Source organism: Artibeus jamaicensis, unplaced genomic scaffold (genome assembly GCF_021234435.1).
Source record: "Artibeus jamaicensis isolate MK-2021 breed Jamaican fruit bat unplaced genomic scaffold, CSHL_Jam_final contig_1998, whole genome shotgun sequence".
Classification (NCBI taxonomy): Eukaryota; Metazoa; Chordata; class Mammalia; order Chiroptera; family Phyllostomidae; genus Artibeus; species Artibeus jamaicensis.
Genome location: NW_026521407.1, coordinates 13,133,374 through 13,154,525, shown reverse-complemented (window position 1 = coordinate 13,154,525; position 21,152 = coordinate 13,133,374). Strand labels below are relative to the sequence as shown.

General features: G+C 38.3%; 1 protein-coding gene and 1 pseudogene across 1 annotated transcript in view; one reads left to right on the top strand and one right to left on the bottom strand.

Annotated features, from left to right (window-relative positions):
- GDPD1 (glycerophosphodiester phosphodiesterase domain containing 1) overlaps positions 1–20,225 on the top strand; it is a 39,457-nt gene extending 19,232 nt beyond the window's left edge. The window contains exons 3-10 of the mRNA XM_037163773.2: positions 3,134–3,269; positions 5,537–5,582; positions 11,264–11,382; positions 11,881–11,970; positions 14,107–14,240; positions 16,865–16,924; positions 18,501–18,552; positions 18,919–20,225. Coding sequence (XP_037019668.1) covers positions 3,134–3,269; positions 5,537–5,582; positions 11,264–11,382; positions 11,881–11,970; positions 14,107–14,240; positions 16,865–16,924; positions 18,501–18,552; positions 18,919–19,041 — 760 coding nt within the window. The 3' untranslated portion in view covers positions 19,042–20,225. The remainder of the gene's footprint in view (positions 1–3,133; positions 3,270–5,536; positions 5,583–11,263; positions 11,383–11,880; positions 11,971–14,106; positions 14,241–16,864; positions 16,925–18,500; positions 18,553–18,918) is intronic.
- LOC119062690 (40S ribosomal protein S15a-like) lies at positions 2,309–2,691 on the bottom strand (annotated as a pseudogene).
- Positions 20,226–21,152: the final 927 nt, after the last annotated feature.

The following is a 21,152-nucleotide window of genomic DNA, read 5'->3' as shown; positions in this document are numbered from 1 at the left end:
AAAACGTTCAGATGAAAATATTTAACTGAAATCTCACAGTGATCATTAATGAAGGTGGCTATACTAAGCAGATTAGCGATGTAGATGAAGCCCTCTATTGGAAGAAGAGGCTACCTAGGACTTTCATAGAGAGAAGTCAATGCCTGGCTTCAAAGCATCAAAGGACAGGCTGCCTCTCTTTTTAGGGGCTAATGCAGCTGGTGACTTCAAGTAGAGGCCTGTGCTCATTTACCATTTTGAAAATCCTAGGGCTCTAAAGAATTATGCTAAATCAACTCTGCATGTGCTGTAACAATGGAACTATAGATCCTGGATGACAGTATATCTGCTTATGACATGGTTTACTGAATAGTTTACATCCACTCTTGAGACTTACTGCTCAGAAAAAGATAGATTCCTTTCAAAATTTATTGCTCATCCTGATAATGTACCTGGTCACCCAAGAGCTCTGATGGAGATGTACGATGAGACTAATGTTTTCATGCCTGCTAGCACGACATCCGTTCTGCAGCTCGTGGATTAAGGAGTAATTTCAACCATCAAGTCTTGTTATTTAACAAATATTTTGTAAGGTTATAGCTGCCTTAGGTAATGATTCTGCTGATGGATCTGGGCAAACCTTCTAGAAAAGATTCACCATTCTAGATGTTAACACTTGTGACACATGGGAAGAGGTCAAAATATCAACATTAATAAGAGTTTGGAGGAGTTGGTTCATTTCATTGTGGATGACTTTGAGAGGTTCAAGACTTCAGTGGGGGAAGTAACTCCAAATGTGGTGGAAATAGCAAAGGAACTAGAATGGGGCGTGGAGCCTGAAAACATGGCTGCATTGCTGCAATCTCATGATAAAACATTAATGTGTGACGAGTTGCTTCTAATGGATGAGCAAATAAGGTGGTTTCTTGAGATGGAATCTAATAAGGTTTAAAGTGAAAAAATGGAAAATAATTAAAATAGTGTTGTCATTGTGGGATTATGGTTAAATATTTTCATCTGAATGTTTTTAAGTATTCCTTGCAATAGTGCTCTGATATGCATACAATCTAATGTAGGAAGAACCTACTCCTGGTGAAGATGCTGTCAAGGTAGTTGAAAGGACAACAAAATTTAGAGTATTACATGAACTTAGTAATAGCAGGGTTTGAGAGGATTGATTCCAATTTTGAAAGACTTTCTGCAGTGGATCAAATGCTATCCAACAGCATCACATGCTACAGAGAAATCATTTGTGAAAGGAAGAGTCACCAGTGTGGCACACTTCACTGATGTCTTACTGTAAGAAATTGCTGCACTCCCCCTAACCTTCTGCAGCCACCGTCTGGTCAGTCAGCAGCCATCGACATTGAAGAAGACCCTCCACCACCAAAAAGACTGTGATTCACTGAAGATTCAGATGATGGTTAGCATTTTTAAAAGACTTTTTAAATTAAGGCACGTACATTGTTTTTTAGACATAATGCTTTTACATTATGTTTTTGCATAATAACATAATGTTTTTGCAAGAACATGTTTTTGAAGTGGATGCCTTGTCAATCAAAGCTTAAGTCAGTCACTTGCATTACAAGAAAAAAAAGTCAGGGCTTACGCTACACTGTAGCTTTGTAGTAAGTTTTGGAATCACAAAGTGTGAGTCTTCTACCTTTGTTCTTTTTTTATTTTGTTCAAGATTGTTTTGACTGGGGTTTCTTGAGTTGCCATATAAATTTTAGGTTGGATTTTTCTATTTTTTCAAAAACATCGTTGGGATTTTGAGAGGAATTGCACTGAACTGTAGATCAGTGTAACATTTACATGTAACAATGTTAAGTGCTCCAATTTGTGAACATGGGATGTTTTTCCATCATGTATCTCATTTTTTAATTTTTTCAGCAACGTTCTATAGTTCACATTGTACAGTCGTTTACCTCCTTGTTAATTTCTAGGTTTTATTCTTCTTTTGATGCTATCATAAATGGAATTGTCGTATGATACCCTTTCTAATATGGACTCCCCCTTTTTTTCCCTCCTTGTTTAATTGCTCTGGCTAGAATTTTTTGTTTTATTGTATTTTTAAAGAGAAAGGAAGGGAGGGAGAAAGAGAGAAACATTAATCTGATGCCTCTCACATGCTCCCAACTGGGGGCCTGGCCCACAACCCAGGCATGTGCCCCGACTGGGAATCAAACTGGCGACTTTTCAGTTTGCAGGCCGGCACTCAGTCCACTGAGCCACACCAGCCAAAGCTGGGTTGAATTTCTTTTTTTTCTTTTCTTTTCCTTTTTTTTTTTTTTTTTGTCCTCTGAGGCATCTTATTTGCACATATGTATTATATGTCTAGAAAAAGAATCCCTCCTGTGTGTTTTTGTCTTGATTCTTCATGGTCCTTGGTGCCTGCTGAGGTTGTCAGTACAGTGAAACCAAACTGACAGGACAGAAGCACGTTGTTCTGCCGTTTTCCTAGATTTTGGAGCTGCACATCAAATCTGGGGCTGATCACTCTACACTTGTTCAATCTGCCTGTACAGTTCCCAGCAGTTTTTCCAGCCCTGTGGTCAGTAGTTTCAGATTCACCAATGGAACCATGCTTCATTACCACAGAAACCAGACGATGACTTTGGCGCACGGCCTGATAAGAACCTGGCGTTTGCCTCTCTTTTCAACATTGTTGATACTCTTGAGAGCATCTGTCAGGACATTCATGCACACCATTATGGTGGCACAGAAAGGTGTCAGAAAGAGCTACAATTCCCAATACTATACTGAGCTAAAGTGGCAAAAGCTGGCATCCTTTTCTTGTTTTTCACTCCTGTCATTTAATAGAAATGCAGGCCCAGAGGGGGCATTTACTTGCCCAATGTTACACAAGCAAGTTAGTAGCAAAGCAGGAACTGACTCCCAAATCTCTTAACTTCTGATCCAGCGTTCTTTCCATTATAGAAATAGGGTAGCTGGTTATAGAAAGGAGGCCACATGAGTCCTTATTCTAAGTTCACTTAAAATATTTTCACTTAGTAAATCATAATAGATGACAGTGTTTAGAAATTTTAGCATTATGGGATTTTTTTGATGTTTGATTTATAATTCTGAGTTTTACATCTGATACATGTAACCTCAGTGTTTAAGAATGTCATTATTCTTTGTATTTCTTCAGTGCGGTTACCATCGGGACAGATATGCTGGAGTTGGACTGCCACATCACAAAAGATGAGCAGGTTGTTGTGTCTCACGATGAGAATCTGAAGAGATCAACAGGGGTCAATGTGAACATCTCCGATCTCAAGTACTGTGTACGTATAAGACTCATGATAAACCAATACCTCGGAGAGACGAGGGCCTGTAAGATTTTGAAAACAGTGAATATCAGAGAGTGCTTCAATAAATAATTTTTTCAAAATGATAGTGATTAAATAATGAATGTCAAAGGAAATTTTAGGGTACTATTCCGACTTTCAGTGAAGATGTACTCACTATGTACGTATGTGGAAACTTAGTTTTACAAATATTTTTTCTTTTTTTAAAAAAAAGATTTATTTATTTTTAGAGAGAGGGGAAGGGAGGGAGAAAGAGAGAAACATCAGTGTGCAAGAGACTCATAGATCAATTGGTTGCCTCTCGCATGCCCCCAAATGGGGACCTGACCCGCAACCCAGGCATGTGCCCTGACTGGGAATTGAACCAGCAACCTTTTGTTTTGCAGGCCGGTGTGCAATCCACTTAGCCACACCAGCCAGGGCTAATTTTATAAGTATTTTTTTAAAGATTTTATTTATTTATCTTTAGAGATGAAGGGAAGGAGAGAAAGAGAGAAACATCAATGTGTGGTTGCCTCTCATGAGTCCCCTGCTGGGAACTGGCCTGCAATCCAGGCATGTGCCCTGACTGGGAATCGAACCGCGATCATGTGGTTCGCAGGCCCGCACTCAACCCGCTGAGCTATGTCAGCCAGGGCTAATTTTATAAGTATTTTAACAAAATTACCAAAGTCCTAAAATTACTGAAGTCTAGTAAAACTAGTAGAGTTCAACTTGCCTAAAGTATTCTGTAATGTATTGGATTCAGATTAACTATATAAATTAGTTTTAGTTTTAAAGTATGGGGAAGAATCCTTTAACAATCTTACTTTAGTGGTTACGTGCTCATTATAGTAAATACTGATAAACTGAAGGAAAAATGCTCAATTTTGCCACTTAAAACTTACGATAACGTGTATGTATACCTTGTATGTTGTTTATATAGTTGTCATCCTGCTGTGTATTATATATATAGTATTTTTAAACATTTTGGCATGATACAGCTATTTCTTTTTAATAGATTTGAGTTTTTAGAGTAGTTACAGGTTTAGAGCAAAATTGAATAAGTAGAGAGAATTCTCACGTAACGTCTGACCTGATATAGGCACAGCCTCCCTGCACCCCCACTGTCAACATCCTGCACCAGGGGGTACGTCTGTTACAGCTGATTAACCTACGTTGACACATCAGCATCATCCAAAGTCCATAGTTTACATCAGGGCTCACTCTTGGTGTGTACATGTCGTAGGTTTTAACAGTAGTGTCGTATAGAATATCATTGCCCCAACCTTCCTGCACCCCCATGAATCCCTGACAACCACTGATCTTTTTACTGTCTCTGGAGTTACTGCCTTTCCCAGAATGTCATAGAGTTAGAATTGTACAGTACTGAGGCTCTTCAGATTCCATGCTTGTTTTTCATAAACATTTTGAATGACTGCAGTTATCCATTGAGTGAATATATAGTTATTTTTAACCATTCCTTTATTGTTGGACTTTTGGGTTAATTCTAAGTTTTCACCATTATAGTCAACACTGCATTGAACAACTTTATGCATAAAGATAAAGTTTTCTCTATGCTTATATGCTTCTATAACTTTATTTAAGGGATATAAATATATCTTTATGACATCTGTTTATATTTATTAAATATTTATAAAGATAATCTCTGTATTTAAAATTATTTCCCTAAATAAACTTCCAGCAAAGAAACTGTTGGGTAAAAGATTAGGAATATTATCTTGAAAAGACTAAGAATAATATATATTGAAAGTTGCTGTTGACAGCTTGCTTTTAAAAAGTACTTAAAAGAGTTCTAGAATCTGGTACTAGAAGAATTGTCATTTTGCTGTACTCTTACTATTATTTGGGCATTATAATTATACCAAACATTTCCTAATTTGCTAGATTAAATTTTAGTTAGCATTTATTTATATGCATTTATAGGTACTTCTATATAATCTTAAGTCATTTTTTTCCTTTGAACTATCTATTCTTAACATTTATCTACTGAGACCTTGGTATATTTATTTTGATAACAGGTCCATTCTGTTATTGAATCTTTGTTAAAAACAAAGATTTCTTGTAGGCTGTGAAACTAAGTAATTATATGATTAATTTACTGTTGGGAATGTTCTGCTAAAGGGTGCCCTATATAAACATATGTAGTGTTTGTTTCTTTGAAGAAACAAATCTTTATTTCTTAACATTCAAATACTTTTGATTTTTTGAGAGCTAACTTTCTTCAATCATATCTTTTAAAGGAACTCCCAACTTACCTTGGCAAACTGGACGTCACATTTCAAAGAGGTAATGTTTCCCATTCACAGCTTAAACATTTATATTAAACTGTATTCATTTATGTTGAGAATTACATATAGAGGCATGTTCTCTCACACAGTGGGTTCCAGCTAAAAGTACTGCCCTCCAGAGTTATTCTCTCAGGCCTGCCAGTCTGAAATCTTGACCCTGAAATGGCGAAGTCCAGAGATTTAATTGGTCCATTCTGTTAAATTTATGTACAGTTAATTTAAACCTAAATACTAATGACAAGAATCCCAGATATTGTTAGGGATACTTTATACCTCTAAAGCTTCTAATTCTGGAATGTTACTGTAACTTACAGTAATCATAAATTAAATAAATGAGTAAATGAAAAGAAATTGAAGGGACCCCTTTCAGATCCTTCCTGATAGTCTCACATTCGAGTCTGTGTCACTTAGGTATTCCATATTTTAAATTTTAAAAAGCATTGTATTATTCAAATAAACCATCCATTTCCTAGTCATTTTCACTTTTTTTAAAAAACATTTATTATTTATTTATGTTTAGAGGGGAAGGAGAGAGGGAGAGAAACATCAGTGTATGGTTGCCTCTAGTGCATCCCCTGCTGGGAACTGGCCTGCAACCCAGGCATGTGCCCTGACTGGGAACCGAACCATGATCCTCTGGTTCGCAGACCGGCACTCAATCCACTGAGCTACACCAGCCAGGGCGATTTTCACTTTTTAATCACCAGCACAGCATTTTCCTTTCTTTTGAGGGAAAATGCCTTACAAAGAAACATGTCCCTTGGCCCCAGTTTGCCGGTCACGTTGGGATGGAATGTGTTGGAGTGGAAGGTACACGGCCTGGGGACACAGGCTGCTGAGCAGGCGCGGGCTCCCTCACTGTCACGGTTCAGCCCCGCGTTCTGAATGATTCCAATGTAGTAAGTAACCTGGTAAAGCGACAAGATGTTTCATGGTACGGTCCATGGTGCGGCTCGCATATAGTTAAAACTTGGATTAAATGTCAAGGATCTGTTGATACTAATTTTCTGAAATACCTGCATTAGATTTAAAATTGGCCAGTAAAATTTCCCTTTGGAAAATTTTAGAAAGGCAAATAAAAATAAGAAAATTGTTTAAATTCACTCCCTCTAAGTGATATTTGGATCTGATGTTTGTTGATTTCTGCCTTCCAAGTAAGCATCGTGAAGCTGTGTTGGTTCAAGGAAACGCTGTTCCCATTCTTGTAATTAATAGTAGTACACTGGCCAAGCTTTTCTGATCTTTGTGTCAACTGTCAACTTGTGAAGGTTAAGAAAATTGGATAAGTGAAGTTTTTTTCTGTTTTTCCCTTTGTAGAGCAAAGCCCCATGAAGATTAAAAGATCTTTTCAGAAAAAAATGTTTCGTTTTTTTTCTGCCTCCCTCAGAAAGTCATAATACTTTTGAATGTGAAGAGACCTTTGAGATGGTCTCAAGAGACCATCTCAAAGGTCTCTTCCTGTTACAGATGAGGATACAGGCCTAGAGATGCAAAGTAAGGTCATGCAGCCGGTAAATACCAGAGGCAGGCCTTGAACCTCGGTCTCCTCCTTACCAGCCCAGTATTCAGCCTCACCTTATTGCCTCTCCACATGGATCCTCTTCAAATGCCTTAATAGCAATGCCATGTACTCTCAAATTTCAGACAACTGTAAAAAATAATTAAGTTTAGTTCATATTGCATTCAACAAATTAACGTACAGATTTGCAGTATTTGAAACAGACTAATACATAGTACTATATAAACTTGACTCAGATTAGGCAAAAAGCCGTTCGGTTTTTTTCTTTAAAAAAATATTTTATTTATTTGTTTTTAGAAAGAGGGGAAGGGAAGGAGAAAGAGTGGGAGAGAAATATCAATGTGTGGTTGCCTCTCATGTGTCCCCTACTGGGGACCTAGCCTGCAACCCAGGTATGTGCCCTGACTGGGTATCAAACCGGTGACCCTTTGCTTCACAGGCCCCGTACTCAATCCACTGAGCTACACCAGCCAGGGCTGTTCAGTTTTTTTTCTATCCCATTTCTCTGCTCAGAACTCTTGCTTATTTTAAATACTGATGAGAGAGAAACTACCGACTCTCAGAGGAACACACACTTTGGGCCTCTTTGTGGTTCACATCTTCACTGGAGAAGGATCGTGTTTTCGTTTATGGGTGCTTTCGTGTGCTGCAGGTTACAGGAAAAAGAAAGAACATCAAAATGTGTTAACCAAAGAGTTTCTTATTTATCCTACTTACTTGAAAGTAGTCCTTTTTCGTGGAAAAGAATACTCTGGATAGTCTGAAGTCGACTCTAATGAGCAGTTTGAAACTGTCAGCATGCTATGGAGGCCACTTCGCTCAACACACCCTCTGGCGGACTTGCTTAGCATTCTTTTTTTTAATATTAAATTTTTTTTTTCAGTTATATTGGACATTCAGTATGATATTAGTTTCTAGCATTCTTGTTTGTTATTTTTCCTTTTATTTTCCACCTGGTTATCCTCTGCCCAGAACAATACTGGGGACAAACTTCTTTCTCCAGTTCTTTTTTTTTTTAAACATTCTATGCAAGCTGAGACATCTAATTTAGTTATCTTCATTTTAGCACACTTTTTTTTCTTGGCACACTTTAATTTCCTTGTTCCCCCACAGTTTGATGCGATAATCATTTTGGTGTAATAGGTCACTTTGTTGTTCCATAACTTTTGTTTGTTGGCCTTTTTCTGAGTTGATTCTCACGTATATCTTACTAGTGTGTGAATATCTATTGCCCGTGGCAATTCTTTTGATTGCCGAAGTAATTTGTCCACACTTAACAAGCTAACAAAATTATTTTTGACTAGAACAGTACTGTCTAAAGAGAATTTTTCTTAGTGATATCAGTGTTTTTTGTACTGTTCAGCACAACAGCCAGTAGCCACAGATGACTAATGAGCGCTGGAAATGTGCCTAGTGCATCTGAGCACCTGAATTTTTAATATTATTTAATTTTAATTTAAATAACCCTATGCAGCTAGTGACTGCCATACTGAATGTACAGAACCAGAACATCAGGTTCAGACTTTTTAGGTAGTAAGTGACAGAAACCAGTTTATACCGGCTTGAGGGGAAAACACGACACTTATATTATTACCAACTATCTAGGATGATGGTGGCTCTGACATTAAACATTCCTGGATCCAGGGGCACCAAAAGGACCCTTTTTGCTTCATTTCATGGTTCTGCTTCTCTGGGGTCTTACGCTTTTCTGCTGTGGATGGATTTTGTCCGTGTGGCAGGGAATATGGTACAACTGTAAATTCACATCCTGCCTGCACTGTGACCCCAGGGGAAAAAGATCTGCCCTCTGAGCTTCAAGGGGAAAGTTTTAGAGAAAGAAACCAGTGGGTCCAGAGTGGGCCATGTGTCCACCTTGAAATACTCACTGTGGATAAAGAGCTAAGCTATTATGATTGGCCAGACCTAGGTCATGTCCCTGCCTTTGAGAGTGAATGGCCCTGTTTTTGACAGCCCAGTGTATTAATTAATTTTGTAGTCCATGATAAGTTTAAAATCTTCAGTTAATTAGTACTAGAAATTCATTTCAAGATAGCTCAAGAAAAAAATTTCTTTAAAGAATTTATTGCTTTTCATAAGTGAGAAGTCTAGAGGTTATATGCCTTCAGACATGACTGATTCCAGTTGCTGAAACAATAATAGGTCTCTATCTTCATTTCTTTGTTCTGCTTTCATTTGTTAGCTTTGTCTTTGGGCACACCTCCTCCATGTAAAGTGGACTTCTGACAGCGTCAAAAGTACATGATCCATCCAGCTGAGGACTTCAGGAGACCCTCCCTAGTGTCCATGTTGTTATGGTACAGGGTGCTGTACTCTCTGTGGCCATGGATACAGAGCCAAATGATTGACAGCCCCATCAGAATGACCCAGAGCCCCATCTGACTTGCAAGGAATAAGAAAAAGGCAATAGGAATAGGACACAGAACAGACAAAATAGTAACAAATTTTTCCTTTTTTTTGTCTTAGTCATATAAGCCTTTATTATAATTAATGTCCTGACATAGATTTACTTTTTTGATACACTCCTTTGTTTTGATTTGCTGTTCAATAAGGATGAAATAAAGGATCTTTCACTGTTATTCATAGATTAGTAGAACTGCAGTTTCAGATGGAAGGAGAAATTTTTATAGTAGTTATATACTGTGGAGAGTATATTATGTAAATGATTACAGGCAAAAGGGAGTAGGGAAAGAATAAAGAAAATAATTCTAAGAATATATAAAGAGTGTTTAAAAATCCTAATCTTTTCATCGAGTTGAGTTTTCTTTGAGTTGAGCTGCGTTGGTGTCATTCTTCAACACGTTACTGAACTAGCATGTTTTTTTCTTGCCCGAACATACTATTCTCAAGCTCTGAACAATTCAATGATGATATCAGAGCAGAACTTTGGAAACCATCTCAATATGCACTGGTAGGGTATAGAGAAAGAAAAAAAAGTATTTTTCTTTCTACCCTCTAGACTCTCAGCTGGGACTCTGTATCAAAAGAGAGATTAATGAGAGAAAGAGAAGCGGAAGTTTATTACTATGTACGTCTTATGGGAGAAACTCAGAGATGGCTGCAACCTGAGTTTATATAGCATCTTAAAAAAAAATAAAACCCAGTAAATTTTCAGAGCAGTAACAAGACAAAGGGAAGACTTCGAGTTTCTAGGGGGCAAATTGTGGGAAGGTAAATACATGGGGGAGTAACTGAGGATGAAGGCTAGTCAGTGGCTTGTTTTATAGAGTCCTCTGGTGCTGATACGTCTCTAGGGTCGTTGGTGATTGATGTTTGTACAAATTTAAGTCTTGTTTTAAGGCAAACAGGGGAAGGGCAGAGAGCCTATTTTATCCGTATCTGCTTTTCTCAATTGCCTTCAGTTCGAAATAATCCTTATACCAAAGCAGCATATTTTGGAGTGGCAAACACTGATACATTTTAAGGGGAGTGGTTAAACTAAAATAATTAAACTGAGGTATAGCTACTCAATGGAGGATTTTATTTATTCATTTTTATTGATTTTAGAGAGAGAAAGGAATAAAGAGTCAGACAGAGAGAAACACGGATTTGTTGTTCCACCTGTGTGTGTGTTCACTGGTTGATTCTGGCATGTGCCCTGTCCGAAGACCAAACCCACAACCTCGGAGTGTGGGGACGACACTCTGACCAACTGAGCTACCTGGCCAGGGCTCAATGGGATATTTTAAAAACCTTTAAAATAATAGTTATAGAATAAGATTGGTGGATTCTATCAATGTCGGTATCATGGTCACGATATTATATCATCGGGGAATCTGGGTAAAGGGTGCACAGGACTGTGTACCTCTCTTACAACTGCATGTGAATCCACAGTTATCGCAAAGCATTGAATGAAAAACTTCCAAGTCATAATTACAAATACAGTGTATTAACATGCAATATTTATCTTTTCCTGATGGTCCGGTTAAAAGCTGTAGCTACACTGTAACTATTAAATTATGCACAGGAAAAAAAAGAGTAGAGGTGGTCACAGTGGTTATATCTAAATTGTGTTTCAGATTATTTCTTTATACTTTTCATCATTTTGTAAATGTCCTATTGGGACTACTACTCTATCTCTTCTAATCATCAGAAAAAGTAAGTTATCTTTTAAAACTACATTTAAAGCCTTGCTTTCTCAGCATGCCAGTGCGAAGGAAAAGACAACCGCATCCCGTTACTGAAGGAAGTGTTCGAGGCCTTCCCCAACACTCCCATCAACATCGACATCAAAGTCAACAACAACGTGCTGATTAAGAAGGTACCTCCGGCGTTGCCTCCTCTGAGTGTGTTGCATCCGATTCCGCAAACTAATAAAGCGGCCGCACAGATCTATCGTGTTCACGGAAGTGTGGCGATGCTCCCGGGGCTGGCGCTGCTCTAAGCAACACCCTGGTGGGAGAGACCCTGCGCTGCAGGGAAGCCTGTTCTCGGAGTTGTCACGTCTCAGTCGTGGGTAAAAGTGACCTGAGAACCAGCAGCGCCGCATTTATGTAATTAACTTCTAGTTTAACTTGTTTCATGTGCAGTCAGTACGTGTCAGATTACCAAGTTGTTGTGTTCTATTAGAGAAATCATACAATGGTTAAATATAAGTAATTTCTTACGTCTTATACAATAATCTGATTTTATACATTGCTTCTTCCAAAATTTTGTGCTGTTCACTGGCAGATAGTTACAACCTAGTTTTTAAAAATGAAGTAATGTAAGTGGACTTATAAGTAGGCATATGCATAAAAGTTTGAGTTTTCATTTGCAGGTTTCCGAGCTGGTGAAGCAGTATCGACGGGAACACTTAACAGTGTGGGGCAATGCCAGTTACGAGATCGTGGAGAAGTGCTACAGAGAGGTAATTCTTCAGAAAGTGGTACAGAGTGATCTTGGTTGTTATTGTATGTCTGTAAGTGGTAAGTTATTAAGTAATAATTATTTAAAATTATCTTATTTCATAGCCTTGATAAGAAAACCAATGGTACTGGGTGAAAGCAGCTAACCAGAAGTTTGCTAATGGAGATGATGGATTCATAGATAACTGATTTAATAGAGAAAACGGACCTTGCAATTAAAGTTCAGTATAATTGGACTGGCTTACAGGATTATTGTTTTCACATGCTGACATTAGTTGTTTACTAATGGTTTATTACGTACATTATAAAACAAAATATTTCTGTCTTTTAATGTCTGTTGAGGTAATTTGTAAGGTAATTGAATTTTTGGTGTAATTTTTTTTAAAGATTTTATTTACTTATCTTTAGAGAGAGGAAAGGAGGGAGAAAGAGGAAGAGAAACATCAATGTGTGGTTGTATCTTACACACCCCCAACTGGGCACCTGGCCCACAACCCAGGCATGTGCCCTGAGAATGGAACTGGTCACCCTCTGGTTTGCAAGCTGGCACTCAATTCATTGAGCCACACCAGCCAGGATGATTTTTTTTGTGTGTAACTTTTAATTAAGGAAAAGTATTTAGTCCTACAGCCGTAGCTCAAGCTTTTTCTTCACCTAGAATCAATCAAATTAAGCCAAATAGTATCAATCAAATTAAGCCAGGATCATGATTATCAGGTAGTATAAGAGGTAAGGCCATCCAATGCTACTTATTTTCCAGTTGAAGAAATGGTATCTACAAGAATTCATTTTGATGTATATTGAAATGCTATGCTAAGCCTCTATAAGCAAGTTTAGCTATATAGTCAGCTAAGAGAATTTGAAATTCAAAATGTTAAAAAAAAAAAAAAGCCTTAAGGATCGAAGACCTTTGGAGTACAAGTGATAGTGCAGAGGAAGTACGCCAGAAGTAGCAATTCCGAAATAGGAAGAATTCCTTTTGGAAGGCCTTCCTTCCTAGCCAACAAGGCGAAAACATAGATCCAAGAGCAGCAGCATTGCATAGAAAGTGCAGCGGAGGCCTCGTTAAGGCAGGTCAGCTTGCTGTATGTGCAGCAGCCTCTCCTCCCTCTCCCCCCAGCAGCCGTGCACGACTCCTCGCAAGTACCAGTTACTGCTTTTAGGTCCCTGGCTCCAAAGCTGCATGAGTTTTGAGGGCCAGCCCCCCACCCTCTTTTCCCTACCAGCCCTGTTATTCTTAAGATATGAATTGGCAGAAATCAGAGACTTGTGTATTGTATTGCAGCTGACACACCTGTGTATAAATAAGCTGAAAAAACTACAAGGCAGCATATAGACATAGGGGAAAAAGAAATCCTCAAACTTATTTACTCTATTTTTAAAAAAATAAAGAGGTGGGTAATTTAGAGCTACTATTTTAAATAATTTATATGATTTTTCAGTGTATTACTTTTATACAGAAAATTCAAATTATTATAATTTTTATTTGTTTTAGAGACAACTATAGGAGGAGCCAGGGAGAGGGGTGTTTGGGGAGTTGTTCAAAGGGGATAGAGTTTGAATTTATAAGAAGAAAAGGCTTCATACATACAGGAAGCTGGCATTCTAAGGGCTTGGGGATCTTAAATACATTTTCCAATAGAAATTTAAAATCGTGGTTAGAATCTTGGGCTAGTTTACAAAATCCTATTTATATTTGATTTATAATATAGTTGAGAGATGATATATTTACAACAGTATTAATATATATCTCTGTATAGATACAGTTACATATTTTTCCACAGGAGTAAGGTTACCGTTTCACATCTTCCTTTCTTTGTCTTGTTCCATCAGTTTGGTGTACTTAATCCCTAGTGGTTAAGCACTGTTACCAGCAGACAGAAGCGGGACTATAAAACACAGAGTAGGGAATACAGAAACTTGAATGTCGTCAGTTAACACTGTGGGGCTCCAAGACAGACACTGACCCATTCGTCGCCGACGTGCCATTGCTAAGTGTGGTGCGTTCGGATACTGATAATTCAGGGACTGCTTTAAACAGATGTCAAGATACAGTCTTTGGAAGTTTTGAAGGTTGTGAAATAATCCCCTTTATCTGAGCAGTTACAAAGTAACCTAATACTGTCTGTGTCTTTTAGAATTCCGACATTCCCATACTCTTCAGTCTACAGCGTGTTCTGCTCATTCTCGGCCTGTTCTTCACTGGTCTCCTGCCCTTCGTGCCCATCCGAGAACAGTTTTTTGAAATCCCAATGCCGTCTATCATACTGAAGTAAGTGGCTGCCTGTTCTCATCAATTGTCAGTTGCAGGAGGACTAAGACAAGGCTCCTTAATATCAGCATTAATGATAAAGAATAGATTGCTGTAGTGATTTCCATGTTTGATTAACTGACCTATATTAACAGTATTTTTTTTAATCCTCACCTGAGGATATTTATTTATTGACTTTAGAGAGAGAAAAAGGCAGAGAGGGGGGAGAGAGAGAAATAGAAACATCAGGGCGAGAGAGGAACAGATCTGGTGGCCCTACTGGGAGTCGAACCCGCAACCCTCTGGTGTAGGGACAGTGCTCCTGCCAACTGAGCCGCTTGGCCGGGGCAGCGGTGTTTTTTTGACATAATTAAGACACATGCTCTAAATGAATAATAAAGGGTTAAAAGTAGTTAATCTGGACCCATCTCATGTAACAGTGACTTTAATACTTCTTGAAATTAGGTAAAAAGAATTGAGCTTAATTGTTGAAGTTTAATAATTCTCTTACTCTAACATCCAATAGCAATTGCCCTCCAACTTCCTCTCTTCCTTGTTCATTGACAGATACACAAAGCTGAATTTTAATTAAACTTCACATTCACCACTAGTGTTAATACATTTAGGAAGAAAAACAGCCACCACCACAACAACCCCAAGAGCCCCCTGGAGATGGGAGACAGAGAAGGACAGAATCGGTTTACCTAACACACTTCCATGTGTGCACGACCCCTCTACAGGGCATGCAGCCTTGCTTTCCACACACTGATTTACTGCGAAGGAAAAACGTGCAACACTTAGCAGTGCCTGGCAAATAATAAGCACTCGGTAAATGATAGTGTTTCCTCATTGAGTTATCTTTATCATTATTAGTAAAGACAGATAGCTTTATCTCATGATCCTGCACCCTCAGAATGTTATTTCTAAGTATAAATTTGTGGTAATAACCACCAAGCCATTACAAAAGAACTCAGAGTTCCCAGGGAGATCACTTAAATGTGATTTCACTTGCATGAAAACTTTTTTCATCCCCGAACAGAACTTTAGAAAAATCAAGCTGGAATATTAGTCATTAATCATTAGAAAATATTGGTAAGCAAAGCAATTTGGTCAGTACCCTTGTATTCGGCATCTGTGTTTCTGGCCAGTTTGAGTTTTATCTTTTGGTTTTTTTTTTTTAAGATTCTATTCATTTATTTTTAGACAGAGGGGAAAGGAGGGAGAAAGAGAGGGAGAGAAACATCATGTTGCTTCTCATGTGCCCCCCATCAGGGGTCTGGCCTGCAACCCAGGCATGTGCCCTGATTGGGAATCGAACTGGTGACCCTTTACTTTGCAGTCCGGCACTTAATCCACTGAGCCACACCAGCCAGAACAGTCTGAGTTTCTTAGTGATGAACACTTTTATCTGTTCCCAGTTATATTTATTAGCAGTCTTTGTAGCTATTTCTCAGACAAAACAACAGAAATCACTTCTTGTTTACAAAGAAATAATTTTCCTTTGCTAGGGTAAAATGATTCCTAACCATTTATTCCTAAAGTACTTAGCTTTCCCCTGCCCTGGAATGGACTATTGTGCCTTTTAGATGACCTCCGTGTATTCATTTTAGGAGCACGTATTATTCAAATACAGATATAAGAACAAATTTCATAGAATTAATCTTGTTTCTAAAAAGAGATTATGGATTAAGACACAGGTAGAATTTTATGTGTATATGTTTTAATGTTTTGAGATTTGTTTGTTTGTTTTATGGAAGACAATGGGTACTTCCTAAGACAACATAATAATTTGTGTGTAACAAGGTAATTAGTATTTGAAATACTAAATCCCTGAGATTCCTGAAATAGCAACCAGGACTTTCTGCCTTGGCTAGAATTAGAGAAAAAAGGGATTTATTTAGAGAGCTTCTAATAAAAACTGAATTCAGAGCGAGGGAAAAAGTGAATGTAAGTGTGGATAATCAGGATTATACTAAGAGTATATTGATAGGTGGCTTTAGTAGAAAGAGAATAAGAAATGAAGACCTGGGGAGACTGAGAGTCACTGTATGCTGGTCAGCCTTGAAGCTGAGAAGTCTTCACGGCAGAGAGGCTGCTGGGAGATTCTCTCTGGGCGCGGCCGAGAGGTGGTAGCACAGGTGGAGGGCGCTCAAGGCGTCAAAGAGAGTGGAGAGGAAACCCAGCGGAGCTCTGAAACTCATGTGCTCTCTCAGTAGCAAAGTAATCAAAAAGTATGGGGCCTCTGTCTTCAAATATGGAAAGGGAAAGAAAGATGCCATGCTGTTAGAGGGGTTTTTGTCTCACTTGGTTGTGTGTGTAAATCTGCTGTGCACTGTACTAAAGTATAGCAGACAGAGCAAGAGAACAAGGGTTCACCAAAAAATAAAGAGGAGAGGTGTGAGCCGTGGGCACTCAGGGTCCCTGGAAAGGGGGCTTTTTTCTAACCTTGGAATAGTGGCGGCAAAAAGCCTGAAATCAGTAGAAGTAGAGAACCCAGCTGGGCTTTATTTTAATTTATGTTCGTCCTACAAATATTTTTAAGTACATACTAAGTGCAAGGCACTTAGTTTAACTTTTGTTTTTTTAACTTGTTTTATTTTATCACACTATTTCTAATTTATGATTCAAACTTTATTTTGTCACAGGTTAAAAGAACCAGACACAATATCCAGAAGTCAGAAGTTTCTCATCTGGCTTTCTGATATGTAAGAATTTTAGTTTCCTGGTACACACATGAGTCATTGTTTTAGCCGTATCTATTAAACACTGTGCTTCAATTTAGTGCGAGCTTTCTACATGCAATTTGTAACAAGGATGTGTTGAATACTCACTGTACAAATGGATGTGTGTGAATCATTTAGAACTAGCTTAATTACTGAGGAAGGGGGGGAGGCGCACATCTCACTGAACTTCAGGAGAAAACTGAGCACCGACCCACCCAAAGTTAAATGATTTCCTTGGGGTTATCTGCCTGGTTAACGGCAAGTCTGGGATGTGGTTTAACCATTCATTCCCTTCTACTTATTTGTTTCCTCTATAAAAGAAGTGTGTATAGTGATACAGTATATGTAAAATGTATATTGACTAATGGCACATTTCTCAGAAAAATCTGTACCAAGATTTAACAAAAAGGAAGCCCTACCTATAGGGTGGGTATCCCTCCCTCCCTCCCTCCTTTCAAAGATTTTATTTATTTTTAGAGAGAGGGGAAGGGAAGGAGAAAGGACAGGAGAGAAACATCAATGTGTGGTTGCCTCTCGCATGCCCCCTACTGGGGACTTTGGCCCGCAACCCAGGCATGTACCCTGACTGGGATTCAAACCAGTGACCCTTTGGTTCATAGGCTGGCACTCAACCCACTGAGCCACACCAGCGAGGGCCAGGCATCTACTTTAAAGAAAATGCCATAATTTCTAAGACGTGTTGAGTTTATTTTTAGATAAAAATCACACAGTTTATTATGCTATATTTTGTTGTAAAATGGAACCTTGAATGTTTAAATAATAATCCTTACTGTCAGCCTTTTTAATTTAGCTCCTCTTTCAAAGAGATGAAAAACTAATTTCATCTTTTCTTTGTGCCACAGAGCTTACTGGTTTTTTGTTTTATTCCTGATTTAATTTTAGTTTTCAAGGACACATTTTTAATTCACATGATTAAATACACATGATTTTTAGTTTCTGTTCTTTAGTCATTCTTACAAACATTAACAGACTAGAAATGAGATGTGTAACTTCAATAGAATTAGTTCTCAGCTTGCTCAAGAGATTTATATTCTAAAAGTTCACTTTTAAGTTGGTTTTTTTGGAGCTAAAAAAGAAATGCTTTTTTGCTATATATAGCATAGTGTAATTAATAGACATTAGGTTTCTAAGAGAGCTCACACAAGACTAATCATTCTGTAAATGAATTATGATGTTATAGAACTTGACCCAAGTTTACCATCTACTTTAACTTGCAAATTTAGGAACACAGATTGCATTGAGCTGCTTCAATAAGAATGGGTCTCTTGAGGATCTAATGACCACAAGGAGCAGAAAGAAGGTCCTGGTTATTCCCCCGCAAGCAACCAGCAGCAGTGAAAAGAGATCTAGCACTTAAATATAAATGCATCCACAGCATCGGTTATTATTCGGGGCCATTGTTTATATTGAGGAAGCATTGGGATCAAATTTAACTAGGAATTATAAACTCTAAATTGACTAAATTAGGACTAAGGACTAATTTTAGTCCTTCGTAGGGCTAAGAAGTACCTGAATCTGTTCTTCTTTTGTTTTCTAGATTACTAATGAGAAAGGCTTTGTTTGACCACCTCACTGCCCGCGGCATTCAGGTAAATTTCTGGGGTGATGCATCTTGACGACAGCATAGTTTACCGTTTTAACACAAGTGTAAGGGGAAGGGACTGTTAACTGGCTTAATTTGGTCTCCACTCTGCTGATGCTGCTTTGCCAGTTGACGTACCGGAGACCTTCAGCTCTGCCTGACAGTGAACAGGAAAAAGTCCATTCATGTGCAGGCGAGAGTAGCTGCAGGCAGAGGGCTGGGGCAGTGCCCATTTATGGTGGTGGTTTCGTAAAACTGCGTGTTTAAAAGATTATTTCTTAAGTGTGCTGAGGTCGTAGTGGATAAATGTTACTATAAATAATTTTTCTGTCTTAACATTTCTTCTCGTCCTTCTCACGCTTCTAATTTTCAGGTGTATATTTGGGTGTTAAATGAAGAACAAGAATACAAAAGGGCTTTTGACTTGGGAGCGACCGGGGTGATGACAGACTACCCAACAAAGCTGAAGAATTTTTTACATGATTTTTCAGCGTAGGAAAGGGAGTCCTCAGAAGCTTTCAAAGAAAACGGGAAAAGACCTAAGAAAAAATTTTTTCACCATCATGTTCCTAAGCCATTTCCAGAATGGTAAAAGGTTTAATCAGTTAAGTTTTATTACCTCATTTTTAAGCCTGTCTGAGAATGTACACACAATATATTGTGTATTTATTTTAAATATTGCATATTTTGCATTTGTAAATAGTTTGTTTAGAATTAACTGATTGTAAGATATAAGTAGAGGATTATTGATCAAGATTTCTGTATCTGACTTTATTATTATAAGTAATTCTGAAATTGAAGTCTCTTGGACAATTTAATACTTTCACTAGAGTAAAGTTAGCTAGTGAGTAAAGCAAAACCACTGATGTCCACTCCAGCTGTTTTGAATGGTCGTGTTATTTCTAGGTGCATCCTAGTTAACAGGGGGAAGCACAGTGGAAGGAGAGCTTGAAAATCAGCGATGAGCTTATCTGACAAGTTGTGCGTGTTAACAGAAAGCAGACTCACAGAGGAAACTGAACGTTCGTTACTTGATCACAAATAAAATCCATAGGCTGAATTAGATTTCTGGGTTGCTGTTGTTAATGAGCATTCTATTTGGGATCTTCTCCAGGTGTGTAACAGTGTCTTTTTTTTTTTTTTTGGTAAACATTAAATTTGGACTTATCAATTGTAAATTAACACAAGATCCAAATAGTCATATTTTTATGTTTCCTGTAAAGAAATGTAAACTTTCTGTTTGGGGCAATGACTGAGTGTTTGGGCTTTACATCTAGATTTTAAATCATATCTTGAGTCCTAATAATAAGAAACAGATGGAAGTGTATATCATTGTTTTTTAACACTTACAGTATAAACTACCTGTTCTGATCTTTAAGAATTTATTCTTCTGAGTATTAACATGGAAACAGAATTTCCCAAAGCATTAGCTATCACTTTCTCAGGTTTTCTGATGTGACCTCATATAAATCTGTTCCCAGTCTTTTCCACTAATTTTCATGATCTCTCTGGGAGGCCAGCGTGCTCTGGATCAATTAGGGTCTTTTACCGAGATCACGGCTCTCATCTGGAGTTCGCCGGTTTACTGCTGTGAAGGATGGTCTTACTCTCCCTTACCCTGGGTGACATAGTAACATAGGCTGTTTTGTTGAAACTGAAATAAAGTTTACCAAGAACAAAGTAAGTGTTCTTCATTGTTGTTTGCAGTTGTGAATTTACACCACCCCCCCCCCCCGTAGATCCTCATTTGCAGAATTTGATGAGGTAATGAATTGATGAGTGAATGTACCTGTGATTTCTCCCTACAGTAAAGAAAATTTGGAAACATTTTACGGCAAAGAAGTTGCTTCTTGGCACGTGAACAGATAGCTTGGGCAGGTAATCTATTAAATTAGTCATTTCCACTTTTATTATAATTTATGGTTATAGCTGCTAGGGATCATTTTGATCACATTGGATGTAATTCTTTTTGTTACTTCTTCTTACCAAATTTTGCTTTGTTATGATTCAGAGCAGTTCATATCATAGGGCCAGCATATATTTTGTGTCAGCCCACAGAAGAAAGTACACAGTATGGTAAAGATGTTTACAAAGTCATATTTTAAAAGTTTGATGATTTTAGAGTCAAGGTGACTGACTTTAAATCACTTAATGAGAGTATAGTATCTCTAACAAGCGAGCTGATATTCATTATCAGAAAACATCTGAATACTTTTCTAATTGGAACATCATGTTTTAAAAGAGGCTAAGAAGCCCTGGCTGGTGTAGCTCAGTGGACTGAGCGCGGGCCTGCGGACCAAAGTATCGCGGTTCGATTCACCATCAGGGCACATGCCTGGGTTGCAGTTCTCATGCCCCAGTTCTCAGCAGGGAACACATGAGAGGCAACCATACATTGATATTTCTCTCCCTCTCTCTCCTTCCCTTCCCCTCTAAAGATAAATAAATAAAAGAGGCTAAGTATCCTTTCATTTTGAGACAGCTGTTGCTAGGCACGGAGGGCAGCGCAGTTGGGAAGGCTAAAGAAGTGGTCCACAGATGTGATTAGACCCCTCTGCTGTGGTGAGGCCGGCACGACTTGCCAGAACCGGCTACAGGCACAGTCCG